Here is a 27,060-nt window from a genome sequence, read left to right as displayed (position 1 = left end):
ATATCAAGTCAATAATACCGTGTATCAAAGCGGGTATTATCTAGGTGATAGTATCTACCCGAGATGGACAACATTTGTGAAATCAATTCCACATCCCCGATCCGAGAAGGAAAAATTTTTGCTGCCTATCAAGAGGGGTAAGAGAAAAGATGTGGAGAGGTGTTTTGGTATCCTTCAAGCTCGGTGGGCTATTATCGTGGCGCGCGTCTATTTGTGAGGAGGTGCTCAAGTATAATGATGATTGTATCATCCTCCACAACATGATTGTGGAAGATGAGTATGATTATGATGTTGAGGAAGTGTATGAGCGGATCCATGAACACGACCTTAACACGAATTTATGAAAAACCTATGGGGCCAAATGGAGAACCAGTGCAGCATGATCCGTTAGTTAGAGACGGTACTTTCATGCATCGCATGATTGAGCGCTACACGGAGATGCAATCGTCGTATATTCATGAACACCGTCAAGTTGATTTAATGGAGCATTTGTGGGCGGTGAAGGCAATGAAGGTCAATGAAGTCAAGTGAAGAAGTTATTTTAGTGCATTATGTTTATGTTGTATTTTTAGTTATGTATGGAATGTTTTTTTCATGCTTTGGTTGTGGTTTGTTTATTTTTTATGCTTTGGTTGTGGTTTGTTTATTTTATGCTTTGGTTGTGGTTTGCTTTTTATGTATGGAATGTTTTGAATAAAAAGGAATTTTGTTGAATATTTTCTTCATTCACTACAAGAAAATCAATACAACTCATAAAATAAAATACATGAATTACCACTAATTTTTAAATAAAAAAATTACAATGAAATGAAAGGCAAGCAAACTAATTTAATGGTACAATGAAATGAAAGGCAACCAAACTAATTTAATGGTACAATGAAATGAAAGGCAAGCAAACTAACTTAATTGTTTTGATCATTTAACCAATCCGTGTTGCTAGGTCCATCGTCACGAAAAAGTCTTCGCTCATAACATCCCTTCGTTCTAGCTTCCAATATTGTTTTGTGTCGGGGACATATGGGTTGTATCCATGGCCATTGTTTCCCGATCCTTATTTTCAATCTTTTCTTGTCGTGCATACTCTTTCTTGGCGTATACTCCCTTTGTTGGCGTACATACTCCCTTTCTTTTGCATTTTCTACATCCATTGCCCTATCGTGCTTTGTTGTTTCATGTCCATTTCAATTCTCATGGCTTGCATCCTTGAAAGTTCCTCCAAAAATTTAGATGATGACTTGGTAGAATTACTCCCTCTCTTCGCCTTCGCCGCTTCCTCCCAATAGGCATCGGCCCTTTTCGATAGGTGAGTCTTGATTCATCGGGAATCCATAGGTGAATCCGATGCGGTGTCTCATAGCGTGGCGTCTCGTTCAAGACTACCGTCGACCGTTGGAATAATTTGGAATTTCTTACAATTCTTCACCACCTCCCAACAATGGGTATGGTTGAAGCTTTTTTTCCTTGCCCAGAGCACCAAAAACATTTGTGCTTGTATAGTCTATAAAAAAAATAGGAATGCAAGAAACTATAAAATTATTGGCAATTCAACAAGTATAAAAAAATAATAATGGAAATACAAGAAACCTTAACAATTTATTAGAAATGAAAAACAAAATTTAAATATTGCAACAAACATTCATATTAATATTGGAAATACAAGAAATATTAACAAAATATATAAATTGCAAGAAATATTTAAATTAACATTAATATGACATAGAAATTAATAAAACAAAAATTACAAAAATATTACCTCACTGGTAAGGTTTTCCCCGCTTCTATGGTTGTCCATCGCCTTTGCCAAGGCATCCTCCATTCGCCAACTCTTTGTTAAGAATTTTCCACCTACTAGATAGTGCTTGATCTGCAGGGTCGTACCACTTACCCTTTCACAAAATCCACGATGAATTTTTTCCACATATGACAGAATTTCATCTCATTGCAGTACTGGACAATGACTAATGTGGAGCCAAGACTCACACAAGCTAACATCTTCCATGACACTCCATGCCCCTCCGGTTTCACTAGAAGAACCCATAAATTTTTCTAGAAAATTCAACTTGAAAGTGAAAAAATTTAGATTAGAAAGTGAATAATGGTAGAATGAGAAGAAAATGTATGAAGAGGTGGTGTTAAAAGTGAAGAGTATTTGTTGGTATTTATAGGAAAAAACATCAGTATTTTTTGGGTATTTTCAAATTTTTCCGATTTTTTTCATTTTTTCATTATTTTGGCGATTGAGCAATTTGCGTTGGATTCTTTGGAAGGACTTCATCGAGCGCGAGCATCGCCACGTGGAAGAGAGCCGTTGGGTGCAACTCGATTTTTCATTTTTATTCGCAAAAATGAGAAGCGTTGGATTTTGTTCAAACCGTCGGACACCGGTATGCGCCCGTGTAATAGAGCCGCTTGCGGCATCAGAATAGCTTGGCGCGTCAAATTTTTATGTTGCGCGTGCGTTGCCGCGCCAACGTTAAAAATTTAAGCACCATACCGACGTTGCCGTGGCGACGTATAACTAAACCAGCCCAAACGCAGCGTTTTGCTCCTCTTGGACCAGGGCTAGCCCAGCAACATTTTTTCTGGGCCCACACTTGCCCTGGCAGCTTTGGGTTCTTTGGAAACAGGCTTTTCTCCCAATTTCAGCCCTCCCCCACACCTTCTTTGAAATGCTCTCATGCATCAAATCCATTTTTCTTAAAATGCCGATGACAGAGAAAGCCTAACGGTTAAAGTTAAAAAAAAATCTCTTAAAATGCCATGGATTAATCAAACACTAAAAACGAAAATATTTATAATATGAACGTAAAGTAATAAAAGTGAAACAATAAAATAATTTTAGAAAGTAGACCTATTTCAGTCAACTATCACCAACTACTCTATGAGTTGGTAATTCAATTATATTATATTAATCCTGAGCATCGCATCCTTTCCTGAAAACAAGCACACTTCTGCTTATAAGTACTTCTTTATATTAAACTATTAAAAAATCTTTAAAAAACAAAGCATTTTTTTTAAACACTTTTGGGAGTTTCACTAAAACACTCAAAATGGGGGTTGAAATTATAAAAAAAAACACAAGCTTATAAGTATTTCTATGTTTAAATAGTGCTTGGGTTTTTTTTTATAAATACATGTTTAGGATTGGGTTTATTTATAAATTTGTATTTTTTTTATAATTCCAGAAACACTTTTGTGAGTCATAACTCCAATTCGAGCTCACTACGTGTTCACGGACTCGTTTAAATCGCGCTCACGCAGGTGCAAATCGAAATTCCCAAATTCCTTCTTTGTTTAAAAGTCAACTTTTAAACCTAATAAATATTCCGGGGGTATTCTAGTCCTTTCTTTGAATAAAATAATAATTAAGAATTAATTAAGGATCGGGTTGTTACACATGCACTAACCTTAGGTGGTTACAAGCGTCCTGTATTAAGCAAAGCTCCTCCATTAGTGATTTCTTCAAATTAATCAATTGGAGTTGCTGGGAGGATAGCTCGGCTAGAGATTTCGATCTCCAATAAGTTACCCTTGGAGATCTCTTGGCCTGAAGCCAACGTCGAGGTGGCGGAAGGTTGAGATATATTTCCATCACCGATAACACTACCAAATGATAGGGCCTTTGCTTTTTGGACAAAGGGTTGATTTTTTTTTAAGTTGAATTTTTGGATGAAGAGTTTGTTGTTTGTGAACAAAGTCAAATGGAAATTTCAAAGGGAAACACATTGTTTAGGTGTGAAAGTTTCCAACTTGTGGAAATTTCAAAGGGAAATTCATTGTTTAGGTATGAAAGTTTCTAACTCATGGAAATTTCAAAGGGAAATTCATTATTTAGGTATGAAAGTTTCCATCTCATGTAAAATTCATTGTTGTGCACACAAGTAGAGGAAGACTTTGGAGAAGAAAAAAAAAAAAGGGATGGTCGACTAGGGGAGCATTTTTGTTCACCACTTTAACCTAAGGTGTACCATCACCACTATTCTAAAAGGTTGACACTTGTTCATGAGATAACCATAGTTAACTTTTACTTTTAAATCTTTTTTAAACCAAATAATAAAGTAAAATAATAATTAAATTTAATTTAAAAACTCTCTTCTCTCCCTCCTTCCCGACCCACCTCCAGCAACCCTAAGCCACCATTCCCCATGTAGCAACCCAGCCATTCCCTTCTAACAACCCAAATCACCATTCCCTCCCCGCCTTGTTCACCCTCCATCGCGCTTATTTGCCTTTAAGAGCAAAAAAGTAAGGACTCAAAGACTGATTTACGAGGAAGAAGAATTGCATAGCTTACATAAACGAATTTCCCAAGTTGAATTCCAATCACTTTTTTCAAAAGCTTCAAACTTTTTCTAAGCCTACTCTCATTAACAGCCACTAGATCTCAAACCTAGGAGAATCTGACAGAAGTACTAGAGTCCAAGCGATCTTGATTTTAGGGAAATTTGGTTCGATGAGTTTGTAATCTTCTGTAAAGGTCGATGGGTATTATTATTAATGCTTGGACCAATTGAAAGCCTTATGCTTTTTTTTTTCTTATATATATATATATATATATATATATATGTAAAGTAAATTGACTGATGCACAAAGGTGGCGTTGGAGGACCAGATGGATGATGTGCCGGCGGAGACGGGTTTAGAATTTGAGCCATCATTGGTGGAGGGAGTCAGTTGGAGAGGAGAAAAACTTTCCTGGCACGGGGATGCCAGATCGAGAAAACCCACTTCATATCCCAATCCAATAAGATTGTGCCATCTGTCCAATTTGCATAGTACATATCTTACTGCCGGTGCAAACCAAAGTTTTGTTTTTTAATATTATTTTTCCCCCAAACAAACCTCACGGTTTTCATTGCAAGATTGAAATCACTTAAGAAAAATCCAATTTTTCATCTCTATCTTCCATGATGCCCAAATTTTCAAGTGTACAAAAATTCATTTGAATGAACATAAAAATTCAAAACCTTTTAATTATTCCAAACTCATGGTTCAAATCCAAGCAAAATCCTCAAATTTACACTTGAATTTCCCCAAACAAAACTTAATTCAAGTTTCTGTCTAATTTCAAGCCAAAAAAAAACCCATGGTATCATTTTAATCATTGTCGACCTGCTGGTTTGCATGACCTTCTTGAGGGCATCCATGGAAGCAACAGTGAGGAACCCACTGGTTTCTCTGGTTATTTTTGTTTGAATTTGTTGAATTTGAGTGGGAGAGAACGAAAACCTTGGACCTTTTCTTGAACAGTTTCAAGTTGATCTTACAATGGAAGGCCGGATTCTACGAGTGTATGAGGAGAGAAAATGAAAAAACTGAGCTTTGCTTTGAACCAGCAGGAGAGAGACGGTTTTGGGAAGATTGGGAAGGTGGCACAGTCTTATTGGATTGGGATATGAAAAGGGTTTTCTGACCTGGCATCCCTGTGCCAGGAAAGTTTTTCTTGTCAGAGAGGGGGGAGAGAGAGTAGAAAGTTATTTTATTTTATATTATTATTTGGCTTTAAATATTTTAAAAGATTTAAAAGCGAAAAATTAACTATTGTTATTTATATGGACAAATGTCAACTTTTTAGAAGGTGGTGAAGGTACACATTGGGTTAAAGTGGTGAGTAAAAATGCTCCCGGTCGACTAGTAGCTAGGTTAAGATAGTTTAAAGAAAATAGTGTTGGGAAGAAACAGTGATAAAAGAAAATAGTATTGGGAAGTCTATACAAATATATCTGAATATATAACAAAAGTTCATACAAAAGTATGGTAGTCTATAATAAAAGCCTATACAAGTTTATTAAAAATCCGATTAAAACCTATAGGAGTTATATAATTCTAGGAAATTTGTCACTTAAAAAAAAATTCTTTCAAAATCGTATACAATCCTAATTGAATACACCCCCTAAAATACCATTGAGAGAAAAATATGCCTAATGGTTAAATTTTAAAAAATCTCTTAAAATGACATGGATTAATCAAACACTAAAAACGAAAATATTTATGATATGAACGTAAAGTAATAAAAGTGAAACAATAAAATAATTTTAAAATGTAGACCCATTTCAGTCCACTGTCACCAACTACTCTGTGAGTTGATAATTCAATTATGTTAATCCCGAACATCACATCCTTTCCTTGAAACAAGCACACTTCTGCTTATAAGTACTTTTTTATATTAAACTGTTAAAAAATCTGTTAAAAAATCTATTAAAAAATAAAGCACTCTTTTTTTATAATTTCATAAACACTTTTGTGGGTCATAAACACATGGGACTCGTTTGGAAATAATTTTAAAAGGGCCAGAATCATTTGCAGGGAGAAGTATTTCCTACGTGCTTCTCCTAAAGTAAAGTAATTATATTCATAATCACTTCCAAGCGAAGGTTTTCTTCCAACGCAAACATAAACATTTTCTATTAGAAGAACCCGTTATTATCCATTTCACAACCACTCCCAAATAAACCCTAAACTATATTTTAAGTGGACACCAAAGAGGCCTAAGCTAGATGGTATGAGTTGTATCAGACCAAAAAAAAAAAATTTGGTATGAGTTGTGGTGACTTGCCCTCTTGAATGACCGGTGAAACTTCCCTCCACGTTTTGAGACTCCAAGCTTTCCCACGTGCGCATCTACACCCCCGGACCGTCCTACTTAACAACCCAAGCTTGTCCTACAAAACCCCCTGAAGAACCCCTTCAATCCTTCACTGGTCAACGCACCGTTTCGTACAACAAATCCATTTCCATCGCCACACAAAAGCGTAACAAAGACTACCCAATGGCTGCACTACCAAATCTCACCGGACTTCAGATCGAGGCGACGTCGTTTCCACCGTCAGTCAAACCCCCAGGCTCCGCCAACACACTGTTCCTCGGCGGCGCAGGTTCGTAAAACTTCGCACTACCGGCGCACCGCAATGGTCGTCCGAACTAAATTTGTCCAGCTAATTGTTTGTTGATTTTGGTTTTGATTGGCTGTGTGTTGGCTAATGTGCGCAGGGGCGAGGGGGCTGGAGATTCAGGGAAACTTCGTGAAGTTCACTGCGATTGGCGTGTACTTGGAGGATAAGGCCGTGCCTCTGCTCGCCGTTAAGTGGAAGGGCAAGACCGCCCAGGAGCTGACGGAGTCCGATGAGTTCTTCAGAGAGATCGTTACAGGTAACGGACTTCTTAAAACAAGCGCTTAAAGCTTTGACTAGTATTTAATTTGACAGAGAATTGAAATGTTGTAATTTCATATCTTAGCTTTATTTTTATGAAAATTAGTTAGGGTTAATGTGTTGTCTTCTGGATATGATGTGTTACTCTGTATGAAAACAAAAACAAAACTTGAGGCACAAGTTATAATCTTGATTATCCTTTCATAGGTCCATTTGAGAAATTTACACAGGTGACAACGATACTGCCACTAACCGGCAAGCAATACTCGGAGAAGGTTTCGGAGAATTGCGTTGCGATTTGGAAATCAATCGGAATTTACACTGATGCAGAAGACAAGGCCATTGAGAAGTTCCTTGAGGTCTTCAAGGATCAAAACTTCCCACCTGGCGCCTCTATCCTTTTCACACAATCTCCCAGTGGATCGTTAACGGTTAGTACTACTGAACTTTTTTTTTTTTTTTTTAAAGGTTGAGTTTGTATTTTGCATCTGAGTTTTGACATCTTTGTTTGATCTCTTTCATTGCTACAGATTAGCTTCTCCAAAGATGCATCCATACCAGAAGCCGGGAACGCGGTGATAAAAAACAAACTGCTTTCGGAGGCAGTTCTAGAGTCGATCGTGGGAAAGCATGGGGTTTCTCCTGAAGCAAGGCAGAGTGTAGCTGCGAGGTTCTCTGAATTGTTGAAGTAGAGTTGTGATTATGAGGCCGGAAATGGGATATTGGAAACCCAGGTGTAGAAGAGAAATGGTTAATGTTGGATGGAAACTGGGAGAGGAGAAATAAAAGTTTACGAGTGATGTTCTTCTGTATTTTGTGAATTGTCTACATATAATCTATGAAGCTATGAAAGTGCTCTGTCTTGTTTAATCTTAAGAAAATTATCATATTTATGACAAGTAACAGAGTTGTTTTGTCCTGCTTAATTTTAAAATGGCTGAAGTTTACAATGATGGCTTCGGTGTTTCTTAACGAAATGGGAGATACTTCAACAAGTTGTACCATTGCTACATTAACCAAATTAAATCTGACCTCACGAACAAATCACCCCTCAGTTTTCAAACTCAATACAATCTCTATGGATAAAAATTTCTGGGTGCCAGTGCTTCTCCTGGTATTTCATTTGTTCACCGCTTCTTCTCAAAGTAAGTAACGTAGGATCTGTTTGATATTCGACATGATATGTTGTTAAATTCTCGATCTTTTTCTTATGACTTTCCACCTTTTTTTCAGTCACAACAGAATGGTTGAACATTGACTGCGGTAACAATGCTCTACGTTTGGATAAAAACTTGCTCCGATGGGTCACAGACGATGGCTACACCCAAGCAGGCATCAACAAGCAAGTTCCACAAAAGCAAAAACTTGAAGAGATGAACACCCTCCGATCCTTTCCTAACAAGGCACAACAAAACTGCTATGCTTTACCTTTCAGTGAGCAAACCCAACGGGTCTTGGTCAGGGCAGGCTTCTACTACGGCAACTACGATGGTCTCTCGAAGCCTCCTTCGTTTGATATTCATATCAACGGTAGAAATTGGTCAACGGTCAACACATCAACGGTGGTGGAAGGGCCAATATACCATGAAGCCATGTATGTGAATCAAGGGGCAGGATCTCTTAATGTGTGTATTGTGCAGGATGAGAGTGGAGTGGTTCCCTTTATATCTTCAATAGAAGCTGTTCCAATTTCGGTTACATTGTACCCTGAGATGGAGACCAGCTATGCTTATAATCTAGTATCTAGGATTAACTATGGTGGTGGAGAAGTAAGGTACATTTCTCTAATTATTCGATCACTATTTAACATATGTAAAGTCGTCCACACTTACGTGAATAGATGTTACAATTAATACATCAACGACCTATAATCACTCACACGTTGTCTATTTTATTGGATTTTGATATCATATTCGCTTAAACAAAAAGAAACGTTATTAGGACCCGACATTTTTCTTTTCATATCCAACATTTTTTTGTTGCCATTTTTGATTGCTAGATATATTAGATTTTGATTGAGAATGTACAAAAATTGCTGAATGTAGGTTCCCAGGGATATTGGGTGAGAAATACAACCGAGTATGGACAAGTGGAACAATCCCACCAAACTGCACCGAAGTCGCTACCTTACCAGATCCCTTATCTTTTCCAGAAAACGACCCTCCCATTTCTGTGTTGAGCGACTCCATTGAATCAATGAACCCTGCTGATCCAATCACCTTGTCCGTTGATCTCCCACAGACGACCCCACAATCAGCCTACCTTGTGCTCTATTTCACCGAAACGGTAACCCTCCCCAAACCAAACGACAGCAGGATAATTCAGATCTACATCAACGGCCAGATGAAGTCCACGGTGACATCTGAGTACAACAAATGTAAGGTGATCACCATATACCCTGTGCCTGTTGTGGGACCTACGATCAATGTGACATTGGCCTCAGCTAATGGGTCAACCCTACCTCCCATAATCAGTGCCATGGAAGTGTTCACAAGAATAGAGGCCAACAAGGGTGATAAGAGTTCTTCTCCTCCCTCCTCGACTCCCTCTCATGGCACACAAGGACACTTCTTTTATGCATACATTAATTATATTTCTTGTATTTGCTTGCTTCTTCTCATATTCATAGCCTGACAAAGTTGAATTAATGTCCACAAGGGACCATATCTTTATTTTTCACTTTTGGTTTTGACGTGATAAAATTGTCATTGTATTACTTTGGTAATTAAAAGAGTTGTCATTGTCTTCTACATGTACACTGGAGTCAAAATAAGGATGCAATTTGTCTTTTCCTGCTTACAGAAAGTAAATTATTTATAATAATAATCATTCACACGTGTGTAATAAACAACTATCAGTGGTTGATTCATATGAATTTTATAATGAATATTTTATTAATCGATGACTAAGGGGGTATATCCAATTCTAACTTTTAATGACTTTTAATGATTTTAAAAGTCTGAAGGTATTCAATTGTGACTTTTAAATAGTCTTTAAAAGTTTAGTTGTATTCAATTGTGAGTTTTAAAGAGTATTTAAAAGTTTTGAGGTATTCAAAATGTTAATGACTTTTGAAGCTAATTCTTACTACCAAAAGTGTTGCTAATTTACACCAGACTTTATGAAAATATTGGGAAGCTAGGAAGATATAACCAAAATGTCTCCAATTCTTTCTTCCCTCGTTATATCAAGCAGCAAGCAGATAGGTCTTTTTTCTTCATGGTTAGGGCTTCACTTTGGTAACCCATCTTGTCATCCACTTCCTTCAGTTCAGGTTAGTAAATTTTTTTGAATGTTTTTCTTCTCTTCCCATCCACACGTGTACTTTCCCTCTGTTGATGAATATTTCTTCTATTCTTTTCATCATGCTTGCATCCTGAAGCTTATCAATATTTCATCACAAAGCTATGTTTGCATATACATATTTTACTATATTGATTGTCTCATATGCTATGTTTGCATACAATATTTTATTATATAATTTTTTGCCCTTAAACCCATTAATTTATTATTTAGGTACTGTTTCTCTACCCATAATTCATTTTCATATAATATTCTCAATTTGATTACATCCCACGTATTGGGCTAGAAGAATTGAGGGAATATAGACTCTTGTAATCTGATAATTTCTGTTGGTTTGTGAGTGTTTATGAAATATTATTGATGATTGAGTAATATTTATTTCTTTTGATAAGAATATGTTACTTATCTATGTGGTTAGATTTGATAAATAAAAATTTAAAAGGTGCATTGGATGCATTTTACTAATAAGCTATTATGAAAATATACACAATTAATAAGGATTTGTATCCAATTGTTTTTTTTTTCCTAATTTTTTGTTCCATGTATGCCGACTAGTTCATTCAACATAGAAGATAAATGCTATTCGTAAAATTTGATACATGTCATTGTTTACCAAAGTAATAGTCAAGGTACACAATTTGATACACCTACAACTTGCCAAAACTTGGTCAATGGCGTAGGTTATGGAGCTAGGTTTTTTATTGACGTTGATTAGAGTTTAGTAGAGGGAGGGGTCCATGTAAAAGTTTGAGATTTTGTCCTTTGGCGTTCTAGAGACATACCTCAATGAATTTGCTTTTTGAGATTATGAGAGATTGAAAAACAAAGAGTTATGCTCAGAATAACTGTGTACGTATACGTAAATGAATATCACCGTGAATCTATGTTAAATTTATTAGAAGATTAAGAGACTGTAAAATAGTATACAACGGATGATATTCCGATAGAGTCTGAAAGCTTGCAACTCTAATATTTTGAGAATATTTCTTCTTACTCTCAATATTATTTTGCTAACAAAAAATTATCCACATGAAGCCCAACAGTTAAAAAAATTCAGTCTCATTTGGGTCATTCAATCAAATATCCAACACCAACATAACCAAAACCAGGCACCGAACTCAGAATCCCACCAAAATCTTGTATCGTACTACTCCCCCCCCACACTAATAAAGTGGTTGTGGAAAACGCGTAATTAAGCACACAGCTACGCGTAATTAAGCATACAGCTGACAACGACTAGGACTGTATCAATGTTCTTTTTTGAACAAGCCCGGCACTAAATATTCCCCCTCAGAACCATCACACGAACCCTCCCGTCATCTCACTCCCTCTCTCTCTCTCTCTCTCTCTCTCTCTCTCTCTCTCTCTCTCTCTCACTCATGGGACCTAACGTATATTCCAATCCAAAAAGGTGAGCCACCCATAATAGCTGTCATCAGCTTTGCTCCATCATGTTGTCTGTTCAAACATTATTTACTTCTTTATCTCTATCCAATCCACTATGTTCTCTACTTCAAATTTGTGATTTTGCTAGCACTTCTATGAATTTGTCAAACAAGACGTAGAGAAAATAATAAACAAGGGCTGGGTTTGTTGCAGTCAATGTGGTCTTGTCACGTTCATTTCTGTCCACATTGTGTTTCATTTTCTCATTTATTTAGTCCAGCAAGTTGAGGAACTCATGTCAGTGAGACACTGAGCATTTTGTAGTTGATTTTCGCACTCGGTTTTTTTAATCAGATTCAAGAACCTTCGTGTGCTTCTCCAATATTGATGTGTTCAGGTGATTTCAAGCTTACCCTTTTGGTTATTTGCTTAATTTATTGGTTATCTTTGTTGAGTTCTTCTTGTATCGGTGTTGTGAGGAAGAGATAAGACATTGATTTTGTGCAATTCCATATTATAATCTGAGCCTTGTCCCTTCTGAAAGCTGTTTCCTTCTGTATTCTGAGTTTTGCTTGCATGTAGCAACTTGCTTTTCATGATCACCCACTATCAATTACAGGTTGCAACTTTCTAATTTGTGATCTTAGCTTTGCCCATTTGAGTCTTGTTATAAGCCTCAGCTTTGCTTCAAGATCCCATCTCTCTTAACTTCAATCCTGGTTATGATGGCTGGTGGGACTTTTAGATTGCTTATAGGGGTTTCTTCAATTTTGTATCTGATATGCGGTTCATTGGGATTTAATCCAGTGGATAAGCATCTGATAACCTGTGGATCAAAAACCAATGTAAAAGTTGGTGATCGTGTATTTGTATCTGATGAGTCTGATTCCAGTATCCTCTCAACCCCACAAAAAATCTCTGGCAATTCAAGTTCCATATCTTCCTCCTTAGATTCAGTTCTGTACCGAAGTGCAAGAATATTTAGTGGAACCTCCGTTTACACATTTCCAATAAGAAAACAAGGGCGTCATTGGGTTCGCCTCTATTTCTCTCCTTTTGTTCATGAGGGTTACAATTTGAGCACAGCAAAGTTCTCTGTTTCTGCTCAAACTTTCACCCTTCTCAAGGAGTTCAAAATAGAGAGCGGTTACCGCATGAGAGAATACTCTTTGAACATAACTTCGGACCGTCTAGTTCTCACCTTTACTCCTGCCACCAATTCATTTGCTTTTATAAATGCCTTAGAAGTTGTTTCGCTCCCGGACGAGCTCATTACAGAGGATGCCATAACCATTGGTTCAAAGGAAAATCACCAAAATTTGAGGAAGCGAGCATTAGAGACAGTTGAGAGGGTGAATATGGGTAATGAAACAGTGTCTCCCCAAAATGATACCTTGTGGAGACTTTGGGTTTCTGATGATCCTTATTTGACGCACAATGGTTTTCCTACATTTGTTTCAAAAAAGGAAGCTGTCAAGTACACGACCTGGCCAACGGAGGATATCGCCCCTCCTTCGGTCTATGGCACCGCGACTAAGTTGAACTCGTCGAGAGATCTTAGTCTGAACGCCAATCTGACATGGCATTTTGAAGTTGATCCTGATTTTGAGTATCTGTTTCGGTTTCACTTCTGTGACATAGTCAGTGAATCTGCTCCACCTGACATAGGCAGTGAATCTGCTCCACCTCCCATCCTCAGAGTTTTTATCAATTCTCTGTTTGTTTCTAGTAGTCTTGATCTTAGAAATCTGACAAAAAATATCTTAGGCACCCCATATTTTATGGATGCCATTATGAGGGTAAGTGATAGCAAGAAGCTAACCGTAAGTGTTGGCCCTAATAGTCCAGAGGCAACTGACAAAGTTGTCTTTCTCAATGGGCTGGAGATCATGAAAATAAGCAATTCTAGGAGCAGCTTGGACTCTTCTTTGAATAAAAGCTCTAAGATGAAAGTTGGTGTTATAGTGGGTTTGGCTGTTGGACTATTCGTTGCTATTGTGTTGGCTGCAGTCTTCTTCCTGCTGTGCAGAAGAAGACTAACACATGCCATCCATTCAAGGACAGATGATGTTATGGTGAATGGAATGGAAAGTAAAGACACCGATAGCACATCGATGTTTTCTGTCTCAAAAATTGGGTATCGCTTTCCTTTCGTGGCAATTCAAGAGGCTACTGATAATTTCAGTGAGAACCTAATTGTTGGGGCTGGTGGTTTTGGGAAAGTTTACAAAGGAGTTTTAAGGGACAACACAAAAGTGGCAGTTAAGAGAGGAGCTTCCCATTCAAGGCAGGGTCGTGCAGAATTTCGGACAGAAATTGAAATGTTGTCTCAGTTCCGCCACCGCCATTTGGTAGCATTAATTGGATACTGTGATGAGAAAAATGAGATGATCGTTATTTATGAGTACATGGAAAATGGGAGCCTGAAGAACTATCTGTATGGCTCAGATTTTCCAAGCTTAAGTTGGAGGCAAAGGCTTGAAATATGTGTTGGAGCTGCCAAAGGACTTCACTATCTTCACACTGGCTCTACAAAGGCAATTATTCACCGGGATGTTAAGTCTGCCAATATACTACTGGATGAGAATTTTATGGCCAAGGTTGCTGATTTTGGGCTGTCAAAAACTGGTCCTGAGATTGATCAAACGCATGTCAGCACCGTGGTCAAAGGCAGCTTTGGGTATCTTGATCCAGATTACTTAACAAGGCAACAGCTGACAGAGAAGTCAGATGTGTACTCATTTGGGGTGGTGATGTATGAAGTCCTTTGTGGAAGACCTGTTATTGATCCATCTCTCCCAAGGGAAAAGGTGAACTTAGTTGAATGGGCACTGAAGTGGCAGAAAGATGGGAGATTGGAGGAAATTGTAGACCCCCTTCTTGCAGGTCAAGTAAAGCTGGATTCATTGAAGAAGTATGGAGAGATAGCTGCAAAATGCTTGGCACAACACAGCTTTGATCGACCTACGGTGGGAGATGTGTTGTGGAACTTAGAATATGTGCTTCAGCTCGAAGGAAAAGATGGACGATCAGATCACAATCGCAGGCCATCTTTGCAAGCTGATCACGCCAACCACCTGGAGAGCAGTTTATCTAATGCAGAATTTAGCATGGGAAGTGCAGGGGACCTTGCTGGTGTCTCAATGAGCAAGGTCTTTGCCCAAATGGTGAAGGAGGAAATGAGGTAGATTGCTTTGAAGCTAAAGAAACTAAGTTTTTTGTCTTTTTTTTTTATGCAACATTGTGCCTGCAAGTGTTGAAGATTATTGAGTAATGTAACAGAATCATATGAGATTCATGTCCGTTTTCAACTTCAGTCTGTAAACATGCACAATTTATATGTTTGTAATTTACCAAATCATGAGAATAACAGGTGAACAATACCACCTTATGGTTGCGGGTTTTGAAATGTATCTTTTGATCTTGGGCTTTTGTTGACATGGATGATTTCACTGGATCACAAGCTTTTCTCGCAAACAAACTTCTTTCTCTTTCTTTTTTGGTCTGAATCCCTCAAACAAACTTCATGATATGGGTTTTGGTGCATACATATGAAAACTTGGTTGGGGTGTCACGGTATGCATGTATGAGAGCTCAACTGATTAAGATGCGACAAAGCTTGTTAGGGGAAATTGTACAAAACTTTTCTATTTATTCACCATAATGTCATGTTTACTAATTTGTAATCGGCTTATAAGAAATTGAATTGAGGAGTAGTTGCAATCCGGATTCTCATTACCTTCCGTTTGGATGAAGGAATTAAAAATTACATAAAATTCTAAAATGACGGAATTTATATTTCCATAATTTCAATTTTCGGCAATTGAAGATTTCAATGTTTGAGATTTATGTATGTCGAATTTTGTAAATAGCATTATAGAAATTATGAAATGACACCTATTTTGGTGGAAATTAAACTTGGGAATTTGATGCCCCAATTTCCACGATTTTTTCTCCACGTCATTTAATAAATTCTATGGTTGCCAAACAAGAGAATTGTTAATTTATCCTCCCAAACTCCTGATTTTTAGTTAAATTTCAAGTTATTTTTCCTCGTTCAAACAGAGAGTAAAGTTGTTTACTAAACTATGTGAAATCAGAGTAGGAATGATATTGATTCTTTATAAGTTCTTGACTAAATTCTCCTAAATCGGAATTAAAATTAGTCCAATTCCTAAAAAATCAAGAGTTTAGTTCATGATTTTGTGTGGCTGTGCTTGCTTTTTCATTCCCTTATGCAAAGTAAATATAGGAGTAATGCGTAATCAGAATTAGTAAACATGCTATAATACTAACCCAAAACTTAAATTTAGTTTAAAATTATTTTTAAAAAGTTTGTAAATATTTCTCTCCCAATATATATATATATATATATATATTCCTTTTTTTTTGTTGGAAAACCCAATATTAATGTAACAAGTAAAATAAAAATAAATTGTAACTTCTTATCAAATTGGCTTGATTATTATAAAACCCTTTTATAATTTAATAAAAAATATTCAACCGCTTGATATGTTTCATTGACAAAAAAAATATCTTTAAAATAAATAAATAAATAAATAAATATTTTAAGTAAATATCCACATCTTTTTTTCTCTTTTCTTTTTCCGCCGAGAAAAACCATATAAATCGTAGCCGTTGCATTGTGCCCCCCAAATTTATCCTCCTGAACCCCGATCTGGAGGGAGATAGAGCAAAGGAAGAGTGAGAACCTTGGAAACCCTAGCTATGGAGAAAGAGAGATTGAGCAAACGGCACCGCGAAGATCGAGACAGAGACCACCACAAGCATCGCAGTCGTGACGCCGATGAAAAGCGATCATCAAAGGACTCCGATAACCATCGCCACCACCATCGATCGGACCGCGATTCCAAGCGCGAGCGCTCTCACGAGCCCCGAGATCACAAATCTCGTCGCGAAAGGTCACGCGAGCCGAGCGACGACCTCGATATAGCACGTGACCAGCGGGAGCGGTCCTACGAGCCGAGGGGCGAGAGAGAGGGGAGCCGAGAGAGGTCCAGGCATCGCGAAACGAAGCGCGAGAGGTCGGAAGAGAGAGAGGAATATAGACGTAAGAGGAAAGAGAGGGAGAGGAGTGAGGGTAGAGATGGGGATGTTGTTGATTTGGACGATAAGAAGAGGGCTAGGGTTTGGGAGGAGGAGAGGAAAGATAGGAAGCGATTTGAGGAAGATGGGAAGGAAGTGAATGGAGGTCAGAGACAGAGTAGGAGGTTTGAAGACCGTCGAGTAAAGGAAGAAGAGGATGGTGATTATGGCGGAGCCGTTGAACGCAACAATGAATTGAATGTGAATGCAAGTGAGGTTAAGAAAGAGGAAGTGGGTGATGACCAGCTTGGTAATTTTCAGGGCGACACCACCACCCCAAATGGGAGTGGTTGGGTGGGTAATGTAAGTTTTATGTTAGCTTTCTTTTGTTCTGCTCTGAATTGCATTTGATAATTCTGCTTTTTTGATGCTGAAATTTTGAGCTGATAGGCTTTGAACAACTGTAAAAATATTCCACATTTAAGTGATACTTTAGGTTAGCCTCTTAATGGTTCATGAAACTGTAGTGAAGTATCTGAAATTCAATTTGGTTTAACGATATACCACTTTAAATTTCTCTATCTGATTAATATTATAGTTTGAGATATGCAATAGATTTCTTAGGTTCCGACTTCTGATCTCTTTGCACGATGTGATTGTTAGTTATAGTGTTAGATATGGAATTGATTTTTAGGTTCTGACTTCTGATAGCATTACAGTATTCCTATAGGCATCTATAGTATGGAATTGATATCTTCTTGGTTGACTATTTACTCATGAGATTTGAAGTGTTGTATACTAATGATTGATTTGATTGGAAGCTACAGATTTTGAAATGAGGTATTTCTTCCTTAAAAATGTAAGGTGTCTTGTTACACTTTCTGCAAGCCTCTGTTTTGTCTTATAATGTATCTCTCTGTCATAAACTATTGTTAGGCTGTTACTGTTAGAAAATAGCTCTCTTTCCTACATGCTTTGTATCCTTGTAGGCCATGTCTCCATTAGCTGAGGAGTGAGGGCATCTGTGTGAAATTTATTCCTTTTCATGTCTTTTCTGATTCTTCATTTTTGTGTTCCCCTCCACCACAATCAAGTTCTTTTGCGGTATGCATAGTGACCTTGTTTAATTTTCAACACTTACAGGGTGCTGCTCTGGAATCTACTAACGCATCAAGGATTGTGCCTGAGACCTCTTTCACACCTAGTCATCCCCTTCCTACCAAGGTATCTTCGATTTATACCACAAATGAAAATAAGGGAGTTAGTATTACCAGATCTCATGAGGTTCATGGAAAATCTAGTACAGATGGAACATCTTCAACTGCTGGGAGAAGTGGGAATCTGTCTCTTGATGATGTAGAAAAAATTAAGAAAGCTTTACAAAAGCAGAAGGAATTGACTGAGAAGCTGAAGAAGATTCCCCAGGTATTATATTCACATAAATTTGTTAATGCATCTCACCTCTTTGTGTTTGACAAAATTTTCATGCACAATATTTTTTCTTAATTACAGTTATTATATACATTTACCATGACTATTCTCATCATGCAGTTGAACAAGGGTGCCAATGCAAGAAAAGAAGCTAGCCAGAACTTGGGATCGAAGGAGCTGAAACCACCATCTGCCACTGCTGGAATACTGCATGCACCGGCCCCATCAACAACTGGTGGTACAGCTGCTCCGGGGGTAAGATTTGATTCATCAAAACTACCCGTTGCACCAGCAGCTTCATCTACAAGTGGCATGATTGCAGAAGCTGGCCTTACAGCCGTTCCCAACCTTGAAGCTGTTAAAAAAGCACAGGAGCTTGCTGCCAGTATGGGGTTCCGCCAGGACCCCCAGTTTGCTCCCCTTATAAACTTGTTTCCAGGACAGGTGGCAACTGATGTTGCTGCCCCTCAGAAGCCTACTAAGGCCCCTGTTCTTCGTCTTGATGCCCTTGGAAGGGAAATAGATGAACTTGGAAATTTAGTGAATGCGACTAAACCAAACAACCTCAGCACCTAAAGGTTTAGTAGCTATTATCCTTCAGACAATTCCTCTTGTTAGATGAATTTTATTTGTTTGAACTTTAATCTAATGGTTCTAATTTTTTCAGGTCAATATTAACAAACAGAAGAAAGACGCATTCCAAATTCTTAAACCCGAATTGGATGTGGATCCTGAATCAAATCCCTTTTTTGATCCAATGATGGGTATTAATAAAACCAAGATTTTGAGGCCGGAAAAGGATGAATTTCCAGTTTGTAGAGGAAGGAAAATGGTCAAGAGATGCTGAGCATATAAAGTTGAAGGTGTTTATTGGCGTCTCTTTATTCTGTTTTGATCATTTCAGTGAGTTATGTACCTGTCTTTTTTGTTAAATTTTCTCCATTTCCTCTGTACAGAGTAAATTTGGAGAAGCACAAGCCAAAGAGCAAAAGGCGAAGCAGGCACAGTTGGCAAAGGCAAAGGCAGCACCAGATGTTAATCCAAATTTGATAGAGGTATCAGAGAGAGTTATCACCAAAGAAAAACCAAAGGATCCAATTCCTGAAATTGAGTGGTGGTAAGCTGCTATCTACTTTTTGCATTGCTGTGATTTGCTGAGTGGTTCTTCTTTTTTTCCCGCTTGGATCGTGGTGACCGCAAGGAATAGATGACCTTAAAAGTTTATTGAATATGATAACTGATTATCTTGTTTTTTCCCTTCTCTCTGCTCCCCTTCTGTTCCAATGTAGAAAACATGCCATGATCTGTGATTGTAGATGAAACAAAAGGGTCAACCCAAATCCTAATTTCCATCCATTTTTTAATGATATCTTTAACTAAGATGCCTGAAGTATTGTTTTCGTTGTTTTGTTTGCCATTTTTCAATTGCAGATTTGATTTGCATGTTGTTTGGTCCTCTCAGAACTTTTATTTTATGTTAAAGACATTTGCTAATTGTGCTTTGCTAAATTTGTCAGGGATGTGCCCCTATTGCACTCTGGTACTTATAATGAAGTCATTGATGGCGCAGTAGTGGAAAATAAATTAAAGATGGAGAAAATCACCATCTATGTTGAACATCCTCAACCTATCGAGCCCCCTACTGAGCCAGCTCCTCCACCGCCTCAACCACTGAAGCTGACCAAGAAGGAGCAGAAAAAACTCCGTACACAGAAACGCCTGGCCAGAGAGAAAGATAGGCAGGAGATGATTAGACAAGGCCTGATCGAACCCCCAAAGCCAAAAGTTAAAATGAGTAATTTGATGAAAGTTCTTGGCTCTGAAGCAACCCAAGATCCAACCAGGCTTGAAAAGGAGATTCGGAGTGCTGCTGCTGAGCGTGAACAAGCTCATATAGACAGGAATATTGCACGAAAGCTCACTCCTGCCGAGCGCCGTGAGAAGAAAGAAAGGAAGCTTTTTGATGACCCAAATAATGTGGAGACCATAGTCTCAGTTTACAGGATCAATGAACTGTCACATCCAAAGGCCCGCTTCAAGATTGATGTTAATGCACGAGAGAACCGGCTAACTGGATCAACTGTGATCTCAGATGGTATGAATGTAGTGGTTGTTGAAGGTGGCAGCAAATCTATTAAGAGGTATGCTAAGTTATGCTTAGGCGCATAAACTGGGCTGAAGCTGTAAAAGATGAAGAAGAAGAAGATGACGATGTAAACAATGATAAGCCTGCAAACAAGTGTGTGTTAGTATGGCAAGGAAGTGTTGCCAGACCAAGCTTCAATAGATTTTCTGTTCACGAGTGCATGACTGAAGCTGCTGCCCGGAAGATTTTTGCTGATGCTGGCGTTGCTCATTATTGGGATCTTGCGGTCAATTTTGCAGATGATGAGTAGTAATTGGAGGCTGCTTCCGTGGATTATCTTAAATCATTGTGGCCGGTTTGCCTCAACATTTTGGTAAACGAGTATTAGTTCGAAAATTTGCTTTGTGCGAATTGTTAACTGTATGGGATCAATTATGTTAGCGTATTGCTCATATAAAGTGAACCACCTTATCCATGCGTGTGGCACAAATTAAGTTGCATCAATGAGAACACTTGGCATTTCCAGATGCTGTACTTTCTCTGTTGTTGCTGCAAGTATTGTTTTTCAATGTGTGGAGTTACTTTAGAAACAAAAAATTTCTCTTCGCCTCCTGGTATGAGTAACATAGAACATGGCCAACCGATATGATGCTTGGACTCCATTGCAATAAAGCTAGCATGCATGATTGTTCTATACCACAACAATCGAAAGCGAAAAGACTTTTAGTTGGTGCAGGGAGCTTTTGAAAAGCCAGTAGAATTGCAGCATTCTTCATGTCTATAGGGAGACCAATTTTGCTGCTGATTTTCTAGCTAAGATGGGTCATCATAAGGATTTGGGTTATCATGAGCTCTCTTCTCCTCCTGATCAGATGCAGTCTAATTTAGATGATGATAAGAATGGTCTCTTGAGGCCTAGATTTGTTTCTGTGTAGTCTTTTTGGTTTGAGCTTTGCCCCCTATTTTACCCCAAAAAAACAAAAAAAAAAGACTTAGTTTCCGAGCTTTTATATAGAACAAGGTAACTTGTGTTTCATTCTGTTGTGCTGCCCATTTCATTCGTGGACCAGCATGCCTTAGCAAACTTCAGAGTTCTTGAAAGTGTTTGCCATATCTCCCAACTGGATTTTGATTTCTGCGAGTGTTCCCTCCGCTGAAGGAGGCATAACTTCAGCGTAGACTGTGCCATGCAGCTCAGCTCCTACAGGAAAGCCGCAAGCTTTTGAATGAAAATATTCGTAGAAAAGGAAATTTAACCAAAACGGTTGATGCAGATATTCATATTTGCCTCCCTCCATGCTCATTCACATGCCGATAGATAGCTGATCGCTCCCATTTTCTGCTTTGACTTTGGGGCCTAGTCTAATCTAAGCCCTTCTTCTCCTTTATTGGTTTGAGTTAGCTTCTAATTCGGTGAGGGATGGGGTAGGGTAGCCTATCTATATTTAACTACCAACTTCTTAGTTCTAATCATCCTCCAGTTTTCTTACTTCCCTTTCTCAGAAGGTACAGACCATGCTTTGTCAAGCTTACCCATTTTGGTTTTCAGTCTTCCTTTTTTCAATTTTCTTGTCTCCTTCAAAAACGGTGAAGTGATGCAATTTGCTTTATATGGTTCCTTCATTTCACCATTGCTTTCCCAAGTTTACACTTTTAGGTAAGATCCTTGAGAAAATCGGCTAAAGTGTGTTGTATACTATTCCATAATTTGGCGGACTTGGATTTTTATTTTGGAGTTATATGTATCATGCAATTGTCACTACATAACCATAATGCAAAGTGTGTGCGCATCTCTTTGGACTTAAGAAACTCTCCCTTTAAAGGGTTTTGAATCAATCCAAAACAAATGCCTCTAGAAAGAGATCTAAAGTTAAAAAGTTAGCACCACACAATCAACATTGGGAGAAGGGAAAATCGAACTTAGGATCTCGAGTGGTGCAGGAGTAACTGCTCTTATCCGCTTCTTTAAATCATGGTTAATTAACCCCCAAAAGAAAGGAAAAATAAATTGATTTAAAGAGAAGGAAGATGAAAATTGGTAATTGAGTTGTACCATTGTTACACATGTGCCCCCACAATTGTACTGGTTTATACATAAGAAGCTGGGTGAAACAGTAACCTTCCAGCCCAACTGCACCTCATAAATTGTAACTGGCTTAATGGGGAAGTTTATCTGACTGGATAGCGTAACCTACTAAACATAAAGTGGGCAGCTAGAAAATGGCGGTAGCCCTCAAGACACCTAAAATTATAAATTTTGGACGAAATGCATCACCATCAACATGCAGCGTACTTGCTTTGCTTACGCATATTTTGATCAACACCCAACCTAATTTTCATGGACCCCCGAAAACTGTCAAACAAGATTAATAAAACCCTGAAAAATTACAAACAGAAACACACATTAAACCACGTGTCACCAGCCTTGATCTCCCACGTGTCCACCGGCTGTTGTTCATGAGAAGAGAAGTCGTATGGAGATGGGATTAGGCATTGTAGGTCACCTCTCTCTCACCTCCCCCTTCAAAACAGTAGAAGATAAAAAATTAGTAGACAGAAAATTATAAATAAATAAAAAATAACAGTAAAGTAAGTTAAAACCCCACACACGCCTCGCCCATTATGGTTGGTTATATTTCTATATATTGAAAAACTATCCGCCATAAAACCATAAAGCAACAGCCAAACAAGCACCTCCTTCGCGTCACACACGCTACAAGAGATAGAGACAGAGAGACCTGAGAGGCCAAACCACTGCGCTAAGCAAAAGCAAAGGGCTCGTCTATCTCTTAACGCATTTTCGAAGAATTTAAGCCCATCCCAAACACGCCGTTAGTTAACCCCACTCTCCCTCTTTTTCTCTGTGCACCTCCAGCGCTATAAATATCTCGAGGCTTGGAGAGAAAGGAAGCTATACGAATGTCGTCTCGTGTTGCAGACAATCAAATATCGCCGTTCTTCACTACAATGGAGCTCGATGATTTATCACGCGCCTCCCACCGCGCGTCTCCCTCACTCGGCCAGCTCCTCAAGCACCTCGGCGACGTCCGCAAGGAAGCTACTGGTGATGGCGGTGAGACTCCGGCTCACCACTCCCTCGACCTCTCCGACGCCAGCATCGAGCCTCGCTCCTTGCCGTTCTTGCTCTCGTTCACTAATTTGACTTACAGCGTCAAGGTTCGCCGGAAGTTCAGCTTATCGGGGATGTTCTGCGGCGAGAGAAGCCGTCTCGGAGCACCCACGGAGTCGGAGCCGGTCGGCGGAGAGAGCTTGTTCACCAGAACGAAGACGCTGCTCAACGACATCTCGGGAGAAGCTCGGGAAGGCGAGATACTCGCGGTTCTCGGCGCGAGCGGGTCGGGCAAGTCGACGCTTATCGACGCTCTGGCGAATCGGATCGCGAAGGGAAGCTTGAAAGGAACCGTGAGCTTAAACGGCGAGGTCTTGGAATCGCGGCTTCTGAAGGTCATTTCTGCTTATGTCATGCAAGACGATCTCCTCTTCCCGATGCTCACAGTCGAAGAGACGCTCATGTTCGCCGCCGAGTTCCGCCTCCCCCGCGCGCTCTCCAAATCCAAGAAGAAAGCCCGCGTCCAGGCTCTCATCGACCAGCTCGGCCTCCGGAACGCCGCGAAGACGATCATCGGCGACGAAGGCCACCGTGGAGTCTCCGGCGGAGAACGTCGCCGTGTCTCGATCGGAATCGACATCATCCACGATCCGATCGTTCTCTTCCTCGACGAACCGACTTCCGGCCTCGACTCCACCAGCGCCTTCATGGTGGTGAAGGTCCTCCAGAGAATTGCTCAGAGCGGAAGCATTGTCGTGATGTCCGTACACCAGCCGAGTTATCGGATCCTGGGGCTCCTGGACAGGTTGCTCTTCCTGTCTCGAGGCCAAACCGTTTACAGTGGGTCCCCTACGACCTTGCCTTCGTATTTCGCCGAGTTCGGGCACCCGATACCCGAATCCGATAACCGGACCGAGTTCGCGCTCGATTTGGTCCGGGAACTCGAAGGCTCACCTGGCGGCACTAAAAGCCTAGTGGAGTTCAACAGAACCTGGCAGAGCATGAAACACTCCAACAACGACACGTCGTGCCAAATCGCCTGCGAGCCACGACACTCAGTCTCGCTCCAGGAAGCAATCAGCGCGAGCATTTCCAGAGGGAAGCTGGTATCCGGAGCCACCAACAACGACCCGAGCCCGAACTCGATGGTCCCCACATTCGCGAACCCGTTCTGGATAGAAATGGCGGTGCTCTCTAAGCGTTCGATGAAAAACGCCAGAAGAATGCCGGAGCTTTTCGGCATCAGGCTCGGCGCCGTGATGGTCACCGGCTTTATCTTAGCCACCATGTTCTGGAACCTCGACAATACCCCCAAAGGCGTCCAGGAGCGGCTCGGCTTCATCGCCTTCGCCATGTCCACCACCTTCTACACCTGCGCCGACGCCCTTCCTGTTTTCCTCCAAGAACGCTACATCTTCATGCGCGAAACTGCCTACAACGCGTACCGGCGATCCTCCTACGTCCTCTCCCACTCCCTAGTGGCGCTGCCGTCGCTGGTGTTTCTGTCAATTACATTCTCAGCGCTGACGTTTTGGGCTGTGGGGCTGGACGGTGGGCTCTCCGGCTTCTTGTTCTACTTCCTGATAATCTTCGCGTCGTTTTGGGCCGGAAGCTCTTTCGTCACTTTCCTCTCCGGCGTGGTCCCGCACGTAATGCTCGGCTACACGATTGTCGTGGCGATCTTGGCCTACTTTCTGCTCTTCAGCGGCTTCTTCATCACGCGGGACCGAATTCCGGGCTACTGGATTTGGTTCCACTACATGTCGCTGGTGAAGTACCCGTACGAGGGCGTGTTGCAGAACGAGTTTCAGGACCCCACCAAATGTTTCGTGAGGGGAGTTCAGATTTTCGACAACACGCCGCTCGCGTCAGTCCCAGCGGCGATGAAGTTGAAGCTGCTGGATAGCATGAGCCAGACTTTGGGGACGAGGATCACGAGCTCGACGTGCCTGACGACGGGGTCAGATATTCTGCAGCAGCAGGGGGTGACGGATTTGAGCAAGTGGAATTGCCTTTACGTGACTGTGGCTTGGGGTTTCTTGTTCAGGATATTGTTTTACTTTTCCTTGTTGCTTGGTAGCAAGAACAAGAGGAGGTAAACCCAGAAAGAAAAAGAAACGTAAAAAAGGAAAAGAAAAAAAGAGAGTAAAGAGGTAGATATTCCATGCATAGCAGAAGCTCTGTCCAGCTAGCTGTTTGGCGCGGGAGTCAGGTGGTTCTTGTTGTTGACTGGTCTCTCTCTGTGAAACTGTGAAATTCTTGTGGCAATTTTAATCCTTTTTTTTTTCACTTCCAAATATTATTTGTTAAATTCGAATTACGTTGATTTTGAAGGACCATGTTAATTTGGTTTCATGCATACTATTGTACAACTGTTACATATTATATACGTAAGTATTACTCGCGGCAACTAATAAATAATGTCTCACTTTTAGATCAACCTCTTTGTACCTGTTATCAATTATTTTAGAGCATATCTCTTCCAATAGTGATTTCTTTTGTTGGACAAATATCTCTAATAGTGACTGGAACTGATTTTAGAATTATATTTTGTAGTTTCTTGGAGTGAAATGTCTCTCATTGTTCATACATGATTGAGAGTTTAAAAGTCAAAAAAGCAAACAAGCATATAATATATGCATGTAACAACAAAAACCCACAAAACACCAAAACGAACATCCCGTCGACACATAGCAACAGCTCATTCCAGAAAAGAACCAAAACCAGAAGAAGACATATATAGGGGTTAATTGGTTCACCCAACACCACTCTCAATCCAGCATATGTATCGTCTTCTTTCTTCCCAAAATCACACAACCAAATTCATCAGCTCATCAATTTAGCCATTTTTCTTTGGCTCTAGTTATTATATATAATGTTATAATAGGTGTTCCGAACTCGGATGCAAAATAGAGAGCACATCGACTCTAGTCAACTTGAGAAAGCTCGTGTTTGCATAATTGCTTGTGCTGTGATATAGTGTTATGGGTAAAATTAATTGCACTGCCATATATGCATTGAATCATTAATATTGGGTGTTGGATGTTGGGGAGTTTAATTTTCTGCAAGTCTCTTTCAAAAGAACTGGGAGCCGCACATTGTGATCAAAACAACAGGCCTTGGCCAAGAAGAGTTTAAGATGGTCTCTGGCAGGCAGCCTCAGCTGGCTCGTCGTCTACTTCATTTATATGGCTTGCTCTTTACTGTTGCTGGTACCTTTATTATCAACTACTAATTAATTGCGCTTGCTCGACACATAACTTTCGTGAGACAGAAAACTGGGGGGCACCCATCACTGATGTATACTTTGCCTTTCAGCCTGGGCACTGTTTTTGTTAATTGTATGGCTCTCCCCTTTCACGTGTCACATTCATCCCTTTAATTACAGGGTTTAATTTGGTATTAGCTCTCCAATACATGAGAGTCTTTCATGCAACGGGAATAACACTTTTCGTTATCCCTGCAAATAGCGCAATAACAAGCGGAATAACTTTTTCATCTCTCAATATTGCTTATTTGGCCGAAATAACAAAACAGTGCTATCCTGATTACAAAGAAAGGTTTGCAGCCAATACAGTTCTTCAAAAA

The 27,060-nt window shown here is 39.7% G+C and overlaps 5 protein-coding genes across 5 annotated transcripts; all 5 read left to right on the top strand.

The window, feature by feature from the left end:
• The first annotated feature begins 6,666 nt into the window (after nucleotides 1-6,666).
• Nucleotides 6,667-8,049, top strand: LOC103332567 (chalcone--flavanone isomerase). Its single transcript, XM_008235310.3, has 4 exons — nucleotides 6,667-6,874; nucleotides 6,990-7,148; nucleotides 7,358-7,581; nucleotides 7,681-8,049. Exons 1-4 carry the CDS (start codon nucleotides 6,769-6,771, stop codon nucleotides 7,840-7,842), a joined length of 651 nt encoding a protein of 216 aa, XP_008233532.2. The 5' UTR covers nucleotides 6,667-6,768; the 3' UTR covers nucleotides 7,843-8,049.
• LOC103332593 (putative LRR receptor-like serine/threonine-protein kinase MEE39) lies at nucleotides 8,043-9,949 on the top strand. The gene is made up of 3 exons (XM_089053488.1): nucleotides 8,043-8,295; nucleotides 8,384-8,924; nucleotides 9,196-9,949. Exons 1-3 carry the CDS (start codon nucleotides 8,043-8,045, stop codon nucleotides 9,782-9,784), a joined length of 1,383 nt encoding a protein of 460 aa, XP_088909614.1. The 3' UTR covers nucleotides 9,785-9,949.
• A 1,901-nt stretch (nucleotides 9,950-11,850) lies between these two features.
• LOC103332566 (Protein kinase superfamily protein) lies at nucleotides 11,851-15,252 on the top strand. The gene has a single exon (XM_008235309.3). The coding sequence runs from the start codon at nucleotides 12,562-12,564 to the stop codon at nucleotides 15,025-15,027; it is 2,466 nt and encodes an 821-aa protein (XP_008233531.2). The 5' UTR covers nucleotides 11,851-12,561; the 3' UTR covers nucleotides 15,028-15,252.
• A 1,222-nt stretch (nucleotides 15,253-16,474) lies between these two features.
• Nucleotides 16,475-20,820, top strand: LOC103332565 (protein RDM16). Its single transcript, XM_089053489.1, is given in 8 exon segments — nucleotides 16,475-17,248; nucleotides 18,029-18,310; nucleotides 18,437-18,888; nucleotides 18,977-19,109; nucleotides 19,111-19,179; nucleotides 19,273-19,433; nucleotides 19,834-20,465; nucleotides 20,468-20,820. Coding segments are annotated over 8 exon segments (2,655 nt in total). The 5' UTR covers nucleotides 16,475-16,567; the 3' UTR covers nucleotides 20,713-20,820.
• Nucleotides 20,821-23,077: 2,257 nt separating this feature from the next.
• Nucleotides 23,078-25,912, top strand: LOC103332564 (ABC transporter G family member 6-like). The gene has a single exon (XM_008235306.3). It carries the CDS (start codon nucleotides 23,322-23,324, stop codon nucleotides 25,569-25,571), a length of 2,250 nt encoding a protein of 749 aa, XP_008233528.2. The 5' UTR covers nucleotides 23,078-23,321; the 3' UTR covers nucleotides 25,572-25,912.
• Nucleotides 25,913-27,060: the final 1,148 nt, after the last annotated feature.

The sequence above is a fragment of the Prunus mume genome, linkage group LG5 (assembly GCF_029339155.1).
Source record: "Prunus mume cultivar Tortuosa linkage group LG5, ASM2933915v1, whole genome shotgun sequence".
Classification (NCBI taxonomy): Eukaryota; Viridiplantae; Streptophyta; class Magnoliopsida; order Rosales; family Rosaceae; genus Prunus; species Prunus mume.
This window is presented reverse-complemented; position numbering and strand designations above follow the sequence as displayed.

Excerpts from the sequence above, each read along its gene's own strand:
- LOC103332567 (XM_008235310.3), top strand. The coding sequence starts at position 6,769 with ATGGCTGCACTACCAAATCTCACCGGACTTCAGATCGAGGCGACGTCG. Across the intron at positions 6,875-6,989 it reads ACTGTTCCTCGGCGGCGCAG|GGGCGAGGGGGCTGGAGATT; the intron begins GTTCGTAAAACT and ends TAATGTGCGCAG. Across the intron at positions 7,149-7,357 it reads CTTCAGAGAGATCGTTACAG|GTCCATTTGAGAAATTTACA; the intron begins GTAACGGACTTC and ends ATCCTTTCATAG.
- LOC103332593 (XM_089053488.1), top strand. The coding sequence starts at position 8,043 with ATGACAAGTAACAGAGTTGTTTTGTCCTGCTTAATTTTAAAATGGCTG. Across the intron at positions 8,296-8,383 it reads GTTCACCGCTTCTTCTCAAA|TCACAACAGAATGGTTGAAC; the intron begins GTAAGTAACGTA and ends CCTTTTTTTCAG. Across the intron at positions 8,925-9,195 it reads TATGGTGGTGGAGAAGTAAG|GTTCCCAGGGATATTGGGTG; the intron begins GTACATTTCTCT and ends TGCTGAATGTAG.
- LOC103332566 (XM_008235309.3), top strand. The coding sequence starts at position 12,562 with ATGATGGCTGGTGGGACTTTTAGATTGCTTATAGGGGTTTCTTCAATT.
- LOC103332564 (XM_008235306.3), top strand. The coding sequence starts at position 23,322 with ATGTCGTCTCGTGTTGCAGACAATCAAATATCGCCGTTCTTCACTACA.